Source organism: Anastrepha obliqua, chromosome 4 (genome assembly GCF_027943255.1).
Source record: "Anastrepha obliqua isolate idAnaObli1 chromosome 4, idAnaObli1_1.0, whole genome shotgun sequence".
In the NCBI taxonomy this organism is placed as follows: Eukaryota; Metazoa; Arthropoda; class Insecta; order Diptera; family Tephritidae; genus Anastrepha; species Anastrepha obliqua.
In genome coordinates, this window is record NC_072895.1 from 103,830,217 (window position 1) to 103,845,654 (window position 15,438).

The 15,438-nt window shown below is 35.3% G+C and overlaps 1 protein-coding gene across 8 annotated transcripts in view; it reads right to left on the reverse strand.

Annotated features, from left to right (window-relative positions):
• The window catches only part of LOC129246207 (heterogeneous nuclear ribonucleoprotein L), a 343,070-nt gene that overhangs the window by 155,540 nt on the left and 172,092 nt on the right, over nt 1–15,438 (reverse strand). For all 8 annotated transcript variants that reach the window (XM_054884810.1, XM_054884813.1, XM_054884816.1 and 5 more), the window contains 2 exons: nt 1,052–1,234; nt 722–785 (listed from right to left, as the gene is read on the reverse strand). In XM_054884810.1, the coding sequence (XP_054740785.1) occupies nt 722–785; nt 1,052–1,234 (247 nt within the window). The remainder of the gene's footprint in view (nt 1–721; nt 786–1,051; nt 1,235–15,438) is intronic.

Here is a 15,438-nt window from a genome sequence, read left to right on the forward strand (position 1 = left end):
TAATTTTAATTTTTTTACTTGTCTATTTATTTAAAAAAATTATTTTATTTTATTGTTTGGTTTAATTGTTTAGTTATTTAATGTTTTTGTTTTTTTATTTTTTTTTATTTTTTTTACTGTTTTTGTTGAAAAAGTTTTTTTACATCTTTTTAACCTTTTGTTTTTTTTTGGTCTTTTTAAACAAGAAGGCTGTTCTTTTAAAACAAGAAGGCTGCTATTTTTGCAAGTTGAAATCGATAGACTTTGCCTATATGTTTTTTCTTTTGGTTTTTTAATTTTAATAAACCCAATTTTTCAGTATTTTTTTAATGTGTAAATGAATCTATTTTTCTTTATAAAATGCGGTATTTTTTCGTGTTAAAGTCGTTTTTTAACACTATATGTTTTTTATTTCTTTTTATTTTAATTTCTTATTTATTTTATATTTTTTTACATTTTTTAAATTTTTTTAATTTTAATTTTTGATTTATTTTACATGTTTTTATTTCATTTAAAATTATATTATATTTGTTTACTTTTTTCCTTTAATTTCTTACTGATTTATTAATTTTCTTAATTTTAGTTTTTCGTAAAGTCTTTCTATTTATTATAAATAAAGTTGTATGCATTTCTCCCTGACCACACCTTTCCCTGTTTGCTCTTTAATCAGATTTTCTAGTATTGTAAATTTTTTAGTGTTTAAACCATAGGTGGAAATTGAAGTGACGAAATAAAAACGTACCTGCGGTAAGTGTGTAGTCCCAGCTGGTGTCTGGCTCATTTTTGTATACATTCAATTTCTCCGGCTGTCAAGTGAAAATAGAAAGCAAAAATACATAAAAGGAGTTAGTGGAAATTAAAATCAATTTTCAATTTTTTTCTTGTATTTATTTCATTTGGTGATTTTCTTATAATTTTTCTTTCAATATTTTTTCCATCGAATTTCATTGTTTCCTTCCCTTTTCCTTCTATCATAATTTATTATGCTTATATATTATCGGTCCTCTTTCATTCACCGTCTTAATTTTTTTTTTTTCATTCATCTTCATTTCAGCTAAACCCACTCACTCACCTTGGCATAATCAATTTTCAAAGTGCAGCAGCCCGAATAAATATCGGCACCATTTAAATTCTCACGTGCTCTTGTTGCCGCCTCAAGACTATCGAATTCCACCATTGCTTGCACGCCATTCTTCTTGAAGATGACAATACGCAGCACCTGGCCGTGGGGATGGCAGATTTTGTGCAAAACATCCTGGAAGTAAAGAAGGCAGAAATAAAATAAAATTCAGTAAAATTCAATAAAATTCAAAATAATTAATTTGAAGGTGTGCAGAGAAACTATGATAAAGAAAATCACTGAAGAACTTCATTCTCACAAAATTATGACCTACTGAAAATTTATTCTTATAGCTTGATATTTCACTTGCAGAAAATAGCCCAAATATCTATAGGCAATAAAAGTTATCGCAAGTAGATTTTCTGCATTTACTTTAACCTTCAAATGTGCTTTCCGTTAGGTAGAATAGCTGTAAATGGAACTGCAGGAGCTGTGGGGTACCAAAGCGCGTAAATTAACGGCGATCAAAATTTGCGACTTACACAGTAAAGCATTTCATTTTAAGCATCTCAAGCACATTTTAATTCGCGCTATAGTTGGCCGTTAAAAAAAAATTAGGGATTCGGGACTTAGAGTTTGGTATCTACATCGGGATCGGCACGGAAAACTTTATTTTAAACTTAACTTTAGTGCGCGAAACCCACTCTTTACTCAATTATTTATGTCCAATTTCATTAATTTTAATCTAATTTCATATTTAGTCGCATATTACAGCCGTCACATATTTTATTACCACTTCATCAATGTCGCAATGCCACATTTTTTCATTTACTTCTACCATTTCTGTCACCATTTTAATTTTTAAAGCGATTTTCTCGGACCGAATAAAAAGACTGAAACAAAAGGCATTAAAAATATAAGAAATTACAGTGTTCCTCCAACATCATCCCCTTTTTTCAATTGAGGTGAGCCTTTGCATTTTTAACGTTGCCTACTTCCAGGCGCTCTGGCGTAACACCACCCACAGCGTGCTGGACACCATTTCTCGAGCATTGCCGGTCATCAAAAGCACATTTTACCGTACAGAAAGCAAAAAAAAAAAAAGAAAAACCCACACACAACACATCAGTAGATGGCAGAGCTGGCGGGGGTTAAAATGAATGAAGCGCGCAAGATACCGCCGCACAGTTGCTGTCATTTTGCGAAAAATTTAATAAATATGCCATGGCGTGGCAGTAAACAGTTGGCCAGTTGAAATAGAGTACAAGGCACGAAATTGAAATAAAGGAGTGGAACAAAAAAGCATGAAAGAAGAATACAAAAGGCAAGAAGGAAGGAAGGAAGCTGAGCAGATTGAGTAAAAGTGTTGGAGGAGTTGTGCTGCTTTAAGATAAAAGCATTGTTGTTGTGCACTTACCAACTCTACACCATGCCCAGCAATTTGATGTAATTTCGTAAAAAGCGAAATAGTAAACAAGACAAAAAATAAAGTGAAGAGCAAAGAGCAACAATCGAGACAAAGTTTCAGAATCATGAAAAAGTAGTAAAGTAAGTACTAAGTATTTACAATCTTTTTTCCACTTAGTACTTTTGTGTCATAAAACTGTTTGTGAGTCTATTAAAAATGAATGAAATGTCGCAGAATGAAGAAAAAGTGCGATGCTCAAAGTAATTGAGGGGTGCTAGCGAGAAATCACGTAGAAAAGAGTATTATTTTAGACTGAAAAATTCACGTCAGAACACAACAAAGGAAAGGGCTATGCACAGGTAAGCTTATTTCTATTATTATCCTACTTTTTACAACTGCACCTACTTCGCAACGACATACCAACAACACTATCAATCACTTTTACAACTGCACCTTTATAGCATTGTTGAGGCTGTTGTGAATACTTCAGCAAATGGGAGAGGGAAGAGGGATTTGAAGACTAAATGTATTATTGAGTATAAGAGAAATGAGCACCAGGAAATATTTTTTACACTCACATTAGCTTTGCGAGAAATGAAACATAATCATGTTAAGCGAACCTAGTCAATGCGATCAAAATTGATACGATCCTCAGCAAATCACAAATTTACACTGACATACCATTAAAAAGTCACGCAAGATGCAATGTAGATCCCGTGTGTCGAGGTACAATAATCCAAAAATCTGAGCTCCACAAAGTACGAGCTCCACCGAGACAGAGAATTTGCTCTGCTTTGTCCTGTTCTTCGGCGTCACATAAGCTGCATAATACGAACAAATTTTAAAAACCTAAAGGGTGATGATTCCGCCAACCCATGGGCCACACCAAACGGTTGTTTTCAATGGATGTAATGGCTGTTCTTGAATGGCTTTGGGGTACTCTTCAGCCCAAACATGGCAATTTTGCTTATTAACGTAACCTTTAAGCCAAAAATGGGCCACATCGCTGAACAGCTCGCTGGGTTAGCCTGAGCGTGCGATGAACAATGTATACGTTGCTGAGGCGTACATTTTTCATGAAGAGATGTCAATGAATACTGAAATAAATTATGTATTTAGTTTGGCAGTAGTGACGCTGTCAAGAATCCCCTATTGGAAAAAATATATCCAATCTGATCACCCTTTACAAGCTTTCTACAGGTCACGACGGTCTTATGAACTTTTGTACTGCCAAATGAGCCTACGAAATCAATTCAGCTTTTCATTAGGAGTGACTGCAGTTAAGATGAAAAAGTACAGGGTGCGTACGGTATTTGAGGACAACTTGAGAGTAAAACAAATTAGCATTTATTTTGAACAAAATTGAATGCGACTTCACGCATTTTTTACACAACATTAACTTATTATATATTTGTAAAATCATTTAATTAACCTCCTCGATCTGGGTTTGGAAACGATTGCATACCCGAATCAAACGCTCTTTATTCATATCGACCATAATGGTATTTATTGCAGCCTTCAGAGAAGAAATGGTGTAATGAGGATGCTTATAAGTTTCACGCTCAACTATGTCCCATACGTATTCATCCAGGGCATTAAGATCTGGGGAGTTAAGCGACCATAAGTTCAATATTGTGTGGACATGGACGTGAACATTTTTTAACCATCCAAGCCTGAGTCGCCATTGCTTTGTGCGAAGAAAGATGTATGGGCTGTCACAGCGTACACTTTCAATCTAGGGTTTCACTACTGCCTTTAGAAACTCGATATATGCGGCAGAATTTACTCGAAATCTTTGAGTGAAAAAGTGTTGTGGCGAAACTTAGTTAAAACTTTTTCATCTCAGGCGCTTCAGAATGTTACATTTTTTTTATATGTCGTTTTGATTGGATAACCCGCTGTTCCCGTGTTTTCCCCGACATAAACTGTCTTCTGCGAATAAGGTAGGATCTATACTGCAGATCTTCATGGCATCCTCCAGGGATAAGACCCTCAGGAGCAATAAGCTCCTTCGCAAGAGTTCTCATTTATTTGCAAGAGCCCTCGGCAATGATCGCTTGCCCTTGTTGAATAAACTCTGCTGATCGGACAGTTTCAAAACGTTCCTCGTATATTTTGCGTTTTGCAACAGATTCTGCATCGCCGCCTGATGTTTCCAATTCGCGGCGAAACTAATGAATGAATGAACGGGCGCACACTTAAGAGCATTATAATTTTCTAAATCAGTGTGACTTGCACAATATAGCTGATCTCTTCATTTATTGAGTTAAATTGTGCACTCCTCCTCGAAAAAATTTCTTCAACGTTTGCTGAACTATTTCTCATTCTCAACATTATTTGTGGGAGAAACCTTGATGCTTCCTATATCAAAGTTTGGTTGGCTCACACTAAACTTAAAATTGTTTTTCAAAACTTTTCCATAGTTAATGGTGGGGCTTTGGGAATCATAGAATCAAAATTGACAAGTGATAGTTTCCGATGCTTAATTTATAAGCTGTGAGTTGCAGTTTTTCAAATTAAATTTTGGAAGCGCAGTGGCGGACTACAGCTGTCTAGTTCACAATTGCCAAATCTGATTTTCGTACGACGCCATTTGCAAAAATGCCATCTTCCGATGGAGTGACTAATTCTGCGCCACCTTGTAGAACATGATTCAAGGTAAAAACGTTAGTTCAAACCCAAATAGCGTCAAAAGACATTAAAAACGTCAACCTGGCAATGCTAATTTCCACCCATTTTAGTTGTTTAATATACCCAAGTTAATTACAATTTACAAAAGAAATATAGAAATACTGAATTTTATTGCATTTTCACTAGTAAACGGATAGTTATTTAAAAATTCGAATACTTTTGAAATGTAGTCAAATTTCACCACACAAAAATCTAACTTGTTGCGAAACTGATTAAACTGTCACAAAGCGACAGATGCTGCAAAAAGTTGCTTGCAACAAAATGTTGCATAAAAGAGCCGCCGCATATTTAGCCCAATTCCCAAGCAGCTACCAGTCTTGGCAAAGTGCAAATCGAATTGTGAAAAACTCTACGCACCACAAAAGCTTTACCTCGCACTGTTTTTTTTGTTTTTGTACTTCTATTTTGGTTGCCTACTGACTGACTGGTGGTCTGCAGAACCGTTGACATGTTGCACGAGTTCCATACTGCTGCTGCCACTTTGGACTTATGCAATCACATAAACTCCAAACAACCGCCAGAGAGTTATTGTTTGCCATTTTGGGGAAAACTGAAACAATTGCAACGATTTGACTGCGGTTAACGCGATGGACTTAACCGGCAAGGCAATACAAAGTGGACGAGCTGCAGCTCCAGTGCGCAAGTAAAACAAAACAACAAATGGATGGACAATCCATGGAAATTGCTGCTACTGAAGGCAATGAGCGACAAGCAGCACAGCAAAGCCGCAAAATACAACGAAATGAGCAGCAAAAGCAAAAGCAGTGAGGCAGACAGCCAGTGCAAACGAACGAATTGGTGATGTTGCAACAATCAAAATTAAAAAAAATAAAAATGAGGCAAAAAAACAAGAAAAGAGTAAAATAGTGGCAACCCCGCTGACAATTCGGACCGCCAACACTACCGACGTTCGACGCTTGCACGCGTTGTACGTGGAGCCACAGCAAAGTGATGGCGTGTCACACGGCGCTACGCAACTGAGTGCTTTTAAATGCAAACGGCCACGGGCAACCAACAACTGCCGCAACGCGAATACCAAATGCAAATTCTCACAGCGCGGGCTGATGATGCGAACAGCAGCGGCGGCGATAGCGGTAGTTAAGAGGGACTTGCAGCCAAACAACGCCGACAATGGAGCGACATGAAAAGGCGAACGGCGAACAGTGCGCAGCGAAACAAAAGTGTGGCAACAAAATGCATTAATAACTGTTTAAGGCAGGAATATAAATCAGTGCAGTGTAGCGCAAACCAACTACCGCAAAACATCAGTAACAATGCAACAACAGCGCGCGCAGTGGAGTGTGCAACGTAATGAAACAACAGCTGCAAGTACACGAAAAACAAACAAGCGGCGTGAGAAAAAGTTTTCCACGCACTCGTTGTACGTCCCTCTTCATATTCGTGATTTGTGAAGCCATCAACCATAAGTGAAGCACAATGATGATGAGCACATAAATGTAGAGGAGCGGCGTTGAGGCGCTGTGGCAAAGTTGCAAAGTTGCAAAGCTGCAGTCGGTGCCTACACTTTGGATCAACGGAATGGTGAGTGCCTTCAAAGGCAAAAAACAAGCGGTAAAGTTTGAGCGGACAAAAATCGAGGTTGAGTAAGATAAGAAGAAATGAAAAGAAATACGAAAAACCAAAATGGTTTGCAAGACAAAGGAGGAGCGATTGGCAAGTGTTGGCGCTGATTGCTTGCAGCGGGCGACAGGGCCAGGTCGTAAGAAAAGCCAAGACAGTTCAGAGCACAGCAACATGAAAGTATGAGGTGCGGCGCAGTTAAAAAAGGGTTGCACTTTTTGTTATTACTCTTGCTGCCGTTACTGCTGCCACTACCAGTTTTACTACATCAGCTAACAAACTAACGGACACTGTTTTACGGCACTGCAGGCAGCCTGACTGGCTATCATTAGCGTTGCCAATACAACACAAAACATGAGATATTTACAACAACAGCACACACACACACCCAGCAGAAAGGCAGGCAGGTAAGTTGGCAAAAGAAAGCAAAACAAAGGGTAAGCAAAAGAAGGTGCAAACAAACACCAAATCTGAAGAACAGCTAATAGAGGAAATCAAAAAGTGGGTCATTCTTTAGCACTAAAAAAAGCAAAATGCAAAAACAAAACAAAATTGCAAGTTTCTTTAGCCACATACAAAAGTAATAAGTCGAGTTGCAATTTCAAGTCATTTGCGCTAAACAAAAACGGTGTGAGGGAAAATTACAACAAAAGACACAGAAAAGGTTAGAATTACCTGCTTGCATAGCATACATAGTTGCCCACATAGACAAGGTGGCGCACAATTAATTACCCATTTTTTTTATTATTTTTTTTATGGGGTAAATGCACACAAGACCGACAGTAAAAAAATGCCAGAATTGAATGCGAATTTTCAGCTACTTTAAACTTGCACCCAAAAAAATTTTAACTAACAAGTTTGAAATTTCAATAAAATTTGTTGAGGTTTGAAACATTTAGTAGTACGAACTATATTTTTATGAAAAGAATAAAACAAAAATTGAAGGTTGAGTAAAAATTTTTTAATTTTGAAAAAAAAAATGTATTTATTGTTTTTAATTTTGAACAAAGATTGAAACTTTAAGTATTAAGACTTTTCGAACAAGGCTTGAAACGTTTAGTTATATAGTTCTTGTTGTAGTATGAACTATATTTTTATGAAAAGACTAGCAAACCCGGCCCCCTTCGCTGGGCACACTAAAATAGAATAGATATGGTTTAGAACAGAAAATATATGCTTTTCATATTATTTATTTCTTTATTCTTTATTCAAGCGCTTTGGCATTAACAATATTTTTTGTTTTTCTATTTGTTTTTGAGTAAATATAAAATATAAATTGAAAATCAGGAAAAAAGAAGATTGTTTTTAAATTTCAAATCAACGCATATGATCATCCATGAATTTTTCGTTTCAATTTATATGTTTTATTAAGCATTGGAGCTTTTTTAACCATTATCCATTTATATTTTTCAAAAAAAAAAAACGAAAAAAATTTTTTTTCCACGAACACATAATTTCATTCGGATTTCACATTAAATTCTCAAATTTCGTAAGAAATTATTCACTGTTCCAAAATCCACTCCAAAAAAATTCACAAACAATTTTTACATGTTGCACTTACTTTTTCCTTATGGCATCCAAATCAGAAAGAAATATTGACACATTGTAACTCACACTGTCAATTTGACAGTTCAGTTCCGCCCCAAGCGTTAAAAAAGTAAGCGACATTATGGCTGGTTCAAAAGAACGATGTACCCGTTGCCAGTGCTCCGAATTACAACCACATTTTACGAAACCCATTTTCAATACTTACTTAACAATGTGCGTAAGTTTGGTTTAATTCGGTGCAAAGACACGGCGGGTCCACGTTTTGGCATATATTTCGAGACCCTAGTCATCAATAGGTATGAAAATTACCCCGTATTAAAGCACTTATCAACAGCTTTCATTTGATACCCATATTGTACATACACAACCAAAGGTTACCCGGGTCCACGTTTTGACCTATATCCCGAGACCCCAGTCACGTAGCGGCATGAAAAATACTTTGTACTAAAGTAGTCACCAACAGCTTTCATTTGATACCCATATTGTACATACACGTCCGAAGGTTACCCGGGTCCACGTTTTGACCTATATCTCGGGACCCTATCTACCAATAGGTATTCAAACTATACGGAAATCATCTTCAATACCTACTTAACAATGTGTGTAAGTTTGGTTTAATTCGGTTCAAAGACACGGCGAGTCCACGCTTTGGCATATATTTCGAGACCCTAGTCATCAATAGGTATGAAAATTACCCCGTATTAAAGCACTTATCAACAGCTTTCATTTGATACCCATATTGTACATATACAACCAAAGGTTACCCGGGTCCACGTTTTGACCTATATCTCGAGACCCCAGTCACAGAGCGGCATGAAAAATACTCTGGACTAAAGCATTCACCAACAGCTTCCATTTGATACCCATATTGTACATACACAACCAAAGGTTACTCGGGTCCACGTTTTGACCTATATCTCGAGACCCCAGTCACAGAGCGGCATGAAAAATACTCTGGACTAAAGCATTCACCAACAGCTTCCATTTGATACCCATATTGTACATACACATCCGAAGGTTACCCGGGTCCACGTTTTGACCTATATCTCGAGCCCTATTTCCAAAATAAAATATAATCCATGTTACTCGTGGATGATGTAGCTTTCGAATGGTGAAAGAATTTTTAAAATCGGTCCAGTAGTTTTTGAGCCTATTCGTAACAAACAAACAAACAAAGTTTTCCTCTTTATAATATTAGTATAGATAAACAAAAATTTCTAAAAGTTTTGAGTCAAAATTTTGTAATTTTGATGAAAATTTGTCGAGATTTTTTTTTATTGTATGCAAGGTTCAAAACTTTGAGTTATATACTTCCTGTTGTAGTAAGAACTATATTTTTATAAAAAAAAATAAATATTTTCTAAAAATTTTGATTAAAAAATTTGAAGTTTTGAAGAAAAGAGAGAGAAATCACTTTAAAAATGGTAACAGTTCAGTGCATAAAAAGGTAACTTTTTTACCAAAAATGCATAATACTAACTTAATGGATAATCCTGCTTAATAAAGTTTCCTGGTGGCCCGACCACTGGATTACAAACGCACAACTCCTTGATCGAAGCAAACAAAAAAAATAGACATTGAAATACGACAGCGCAAATATAGAAATGGATTGGCCATTGGCACTGCGTAAACCCGTGACCAAAGTAGAATTGCGCTGGATTGGAACCCACAAGGGTTGCGCTGCAGAGGACGCCTTAGAGGATCTTGCCAACGTAGCCTTAATTAGGATTTTTTTAGAAATTTACGAGTCTCTCTCATGGAATCAAACAAAGACGAAAGCGAAGAGTTGACAACATCGGGAAACATTTGTTTCGATAGCCACCAGATCTTCGGTTGGGCACCCACGTCTGGCTCTTTTCGCCCTGTTCGATGATCTTTTTTATACAGTTATAGCCATAAATCGATAGAAAATTAAATTTTAGGAAGCTACCTAGAAGCTCAAGTCGTTACTATGATAAAAATATGTTAAATTCACGTCCAAAGTTGAAAAAGTTTGCACAGAAAAGTCTGTGGGTACCTAACAGAGGGTAAATAAAGCCTTCGATGTCATACAAAAATAATGAATTTATTTTTACTATATTTTTAACTGAGCTAATTTTAAGAAAATTTCTAAAATTGTATTAGCCATTCATGCCTATATACCTACAAGGTGCAAACCGCAAAACGAATCACACTATAGGAAAATTTATAATTTTCGGAAATAATTGACGTCGTACGTCAAAGTGATTAAAATAAAGATGTTCAACACACAAAATAATTTTTCTTTTTATTCAGTAAAAAAATGCGTTAAAAAACAACAGAGGATGATTAATTTTGCGCCACCTTGTTATTATAAGTCATACTACAAGTGCATACCCCTATTATGTACTCTTGCGCACGAGAAAATGCCAAGTGATGAAAAGAATAAAATCGAAGCTTGCTTGAAAGAGATGCAGTAAATTACGGTCATTTGTTGTGTTTTTGTAATGCACCCAGCGACGAGCGGCAGCTAACAGAGTTTAATGAGCAGTAATTAGCGTGGAGAGGAAGTCAAAGCGCTCACTAATGAGGGCCAAGTGCGATGAAGGAAGCGCCCAATGCGAAGATGCATTTGAAGTGAAAATTAAGAAGTTGCGTAAGTGCAAGATAACGAAAGGGAATGGAAGGTGTGTGAATGCGAGGTCCAGTGCGGTCTATACTTAAGGCAGTAAAGACAATAAAGAATATTCCGGAAATATTCTTCTTACAGAACTGTTGGCACGGTGGCAATAATACCCGTACGACATGACTAACAGACCAATTGCCATTAATTTGAACCGCAATTGATTTGAAAGCTAGAGAATATAAGAAAATTTAAGGAGAAGTATTGGGTGCTTTTTTCACTGTATGATAACTTTCAATGTCGATAACTATGGTTTGACCGCTGAGAATGGCAAACTGTGTTGGCATTTCTGTTCAGTAGGGATTGGCAAGTCATCATTATTCGTTTAACGCCAAAACAACGCTTTTAAATTTTGGAAATTTACTTTGAAAATAAAATCTTTTGGCGAAGTGCATAAAGTGAGGTGTTGAAGAAGACACCAAAATGGCGATTTGTCGCCATCCTCAACATGTTGGCCTTTGTCCTTCGACTACGTGGAAAATTTTACGTAAGCATCCTGGCTTAAGTGTCTACAGCGCGTACAAGAATTTAAGCCAAATGACTAACGCTTGTTTGGGAGCATTGACGGAGGCACTGACTAAATTACTCGTGGCATGGTTTCAAGGGTAGCGAATGGTTTTCTACCTAGCGAAACTTTGTAGGTGGTTATTTGATGATTTATGCTGGTTTCAGTTATCACAGCAGGATACGTATGCGCAAAATTTTCGGGCGTATGGACATAGGAGAAACTCAATAAATTTCCCTAGAAATGTTCGAATTTCATTTTTGAAATATGAAGGAAATGCAGAAAATTACGCACAAAAAAACCCTACGATATTTTTAAACCACTTCAAACCTTACTGCCTACTCAAAATTGATTGCATGAAATTTTGAAGTTAAAAAATTAAAACAAAAATTTGCACAAAATCTAAAACCTTTATTTATATGAGTTTTGTAGTAGAATCAACTACATTTCCATAAAAAATTATTATAGCTAAATGCGAGATAAGAAACATTTAAAAAAATTTTCAAGTAGCATAAAAAATTTCGCTTCTTTAAATGGAGAAAATACAAAAGGCAACCAAAAAAAACTTTTTTTATCACTGCGATTTTTGAACCAAATTCAATGAGCTATAATAAGCGTACTAAAATTATTTTAAAAATTCGGATAAAAAAGTATGAAATTTTGACGAACATTTTTAATTTTTTTTTTTTTTTTAATTTTAGTAAAGCCTGAAACTAGGATTTATATGGTTTTTATATAGAATGAAATATATTTTCATAACAAAAATTATCAAAAATAAATAAGACGGAAATAAAAAGCCAAAACTTGTTAATAAGTGTACAAAATTTCGATTATTTGTTGAAGAAAATGCACACAACCACGTAAAATTTTTTTTTAAATCAACGTTATTTTTGAACCACTTTAACTCCATATTCAAAATTATGATTAAAAAGTATGAAAATTTGACTAATTTTTTTTCTGTAACTTGAACTTATATGGTTTTTGTAGGGGAATGAGTTATATTTTCAGGAAAAAAATTAAATTTTGATAAACAAAATTAAATTTATATAAAAAAAATTAAATTATGATAAAAAAAAATTATTAAAAATAAGTAAGATGCAAATAAATTGTAAAAACTTGTTAATAAGTGTAAAAAAAATTCGATTATTTCTTATATGAAGAAAATGCACAAAATAACGTAAATTTTTTTTTGAATCAACGCGATTTTTCAGACAGCTGCATACTAAAAATTCTGATTAAAAGGTATAAAATTTTGCCAAAATTTTTTTTGTAATTTGCACACAGTCCGAGACTCGGACTTATGAGGTTTTTGTAGGGGAATGAATTATATTTTCCGAAAAAAAAATTAAATTTTGTTAACGAAAATTTCATAAAAAAAATTATCAAAAATAAGTAAGATGCAATTAAGTAGTCAAAAGTTGTAAAGAAGTACACAAAAATTAGATTATTTGTGGTATGAAGAAAATGCACACAACCACGTAGAAAGTTTTTTTAAATCAACGCGATTTTTGAAGAACTTCATGTAAACTGCATACTTAAAATTCTGATTAAAAAGTATTAAATTTTGACGAAACTTTTTTTGTAATTCGCGCAAAGTTTGAGGTTTGGATTTATATGGTTTTCGTAATAGAATGAAATATATAATATTTTCATAAATAAAAAATTAAATTTTGACGCAAGTTTCAAAAAAAATTTGTTTTTTTTTTTTTCATTTGCGCAATGTTTGGGACTTGATTAATGTGTATGAAATTCGAAGAAACTATATTTTTATAGAAAAATTATAAAAAATAAATAAGACGCAAATAAATCCACAACATTTGTCAATAAACCCCAGTTCGGTGGTTATAAGACGCACTTTATATTTATTTTTTTATTTAGCTCAAAACTGAGGTACTTATGTAACAAATCTCATGAATACACACACATGCAACATAGTAAATATTTAGAAGTATTTAGAAGTAATACGAGCAATAATTTTTCAAACATGCAAAGCACTGACAAAGAAGATTTCAAAGCAAAGCATTCCGCATAGTTATTTAAAAATTTACTACCAACATCAGGTATTTAAGCTACAGCTCACTGTAAGAACTAACCAGAAATTTATTTCACCATAATGGAAAGTTAGGAAAAGCCAAGTGAAAGTAGTGCAGCAATTCACCTCAATAATGCAAAAACGAAATTGTGCTGGTAAATTGCAACCATATACAAGTGCACTGCTCTATTATGCAACATTCTCTAACTCAAGCAATCGTGTAATACCTAAGACTTAAGCATTTGACAAATTGCAGTTACCAAACACCGAAGTATCCAAAGCAACAACCGGAGTAGTTGACTTTAAACAAGCACAATTAGAGAGCAGAGGAAGAACAATACAAAATTATTTGCTGTCATAGGAGACCACACTTTCTTACATACTCGTACATTTGTATGCATCTACAACTGAGTAGGTAGCAGAGCAATAGTCGCCAGACTTTGGCGTGTGGGACGTGCTTCTCGGAGGCCAAGCGACTGCTGCATGCCGCCCACTTGCACGACACTTCTTGAAAATGCTAAACACATTTTAAAACAATGGCCATGGAACAGCACGTACAGATATGCTTTATGAAATGAAATGGAAATGAAAAAGAGCCAACTGAAACGGTAATGCATGTCAGTAAGATGAGACAAAAACTAGCAGTCGAAAAAAACAATAAAAAGAAAAAATATGTAAAAGTATATGAAGACAATAAAAAGTAATAGAAAGAAAAAAAATGGCAACTGAAACATTTTATAAGTGGAAGGTAAGTAAACAAAGTTAGCAAAACATGCAGTAAAAGCGGGCAGTAAGCGAGTAAGTGCATGTGTAAGTAAGTTAGTAAGCAAGCAAGTGTACATAAGTAAGTAGGTGACTACAATCAATGGCGGTGTTGTTGCTGTAATTACGAACGTGAGTTGAAAGGGAAGTTGAAGATGCAGTCAACTACAAAGAACCAAATGTGCCACGAACATAAATAAAAATTAATGGTTCTTGAGCGAACGGAGGAGGGGGCACAACGAAAAACTTGAGATGCAAGTGAAAAGCAACTTCAAGTTGCGCGATTTAAATGGAAGCAGCAATGCGGCAAAATGCACGTTGTACCCATTAAAGCGCGTACAAAGCAACTGAGTTGTTCCCATCAGGGTGAGGGCTCGTAAATAAAATTAGAGTAAACTAAGTGACGCACAGCGGCTATGGCAAGAATAGCAGCAATAAATGGAAGGAAGGATTTTTAAATGGCAAGCCACCGTGGGGTCGGTTCTTGTCTTGTCTTGTCTTGCTAGTGCGATACCGCAACGTACCGGACTAATTAACTATGAAGCACAAAAAATAGAGAAGAAACACGAATAAGGTATAGAAAAAATGGCTTATATAATGAAGCGAACGATTTTAAGTTGCTAGGCAAGTAGTCCAGCAAGGGTGTTGGAAGCTAGACAAGCAGTTGAATTTATAATCATTGTGTAATAAACTTCGCATTAACTTGAAAGCTAAACGACCAAAACCAAGACCAAGACCAACCAAGAAGACGAGTATAATTATCGAGCTTTTGAATTATTTTACGTGAGTTCAGCAGCTGCTAACTGGCGCGCTAAGGAGAGAGAATAGGCTGCAAGATTTCACGTAATTTGTAGGGGTAATAAATCTCAAACTTATGGCATGAAAATGTGCCTAGTGCCGAGTTTCGGAAAAATGATAGGCACGATATACAGAGGAAGGAGCAGGTTGCAGGAGTCGAAAGAGAGTCACAAAAGCTAGCTGCTAAGATGTAATATGCTTTTGAATAATTACGCGCTAAAATTTGATAATTTTTTTGTTTTTGTATCATTTTTAATAGCATAAGAGACTTAGCAAGTGGCGAATAGATAAAGTAACTGAGCATATGTCGGCAACGCGGGAAGAGAGCTGCCTTAAGAGGTAACACCACTGTACACGCGTAAAATAAACACGATTTTTAAAGAATTTTTTTGTATAGAAGGAAAGGGGAAACAATCACTCTGATTTGGGAAGT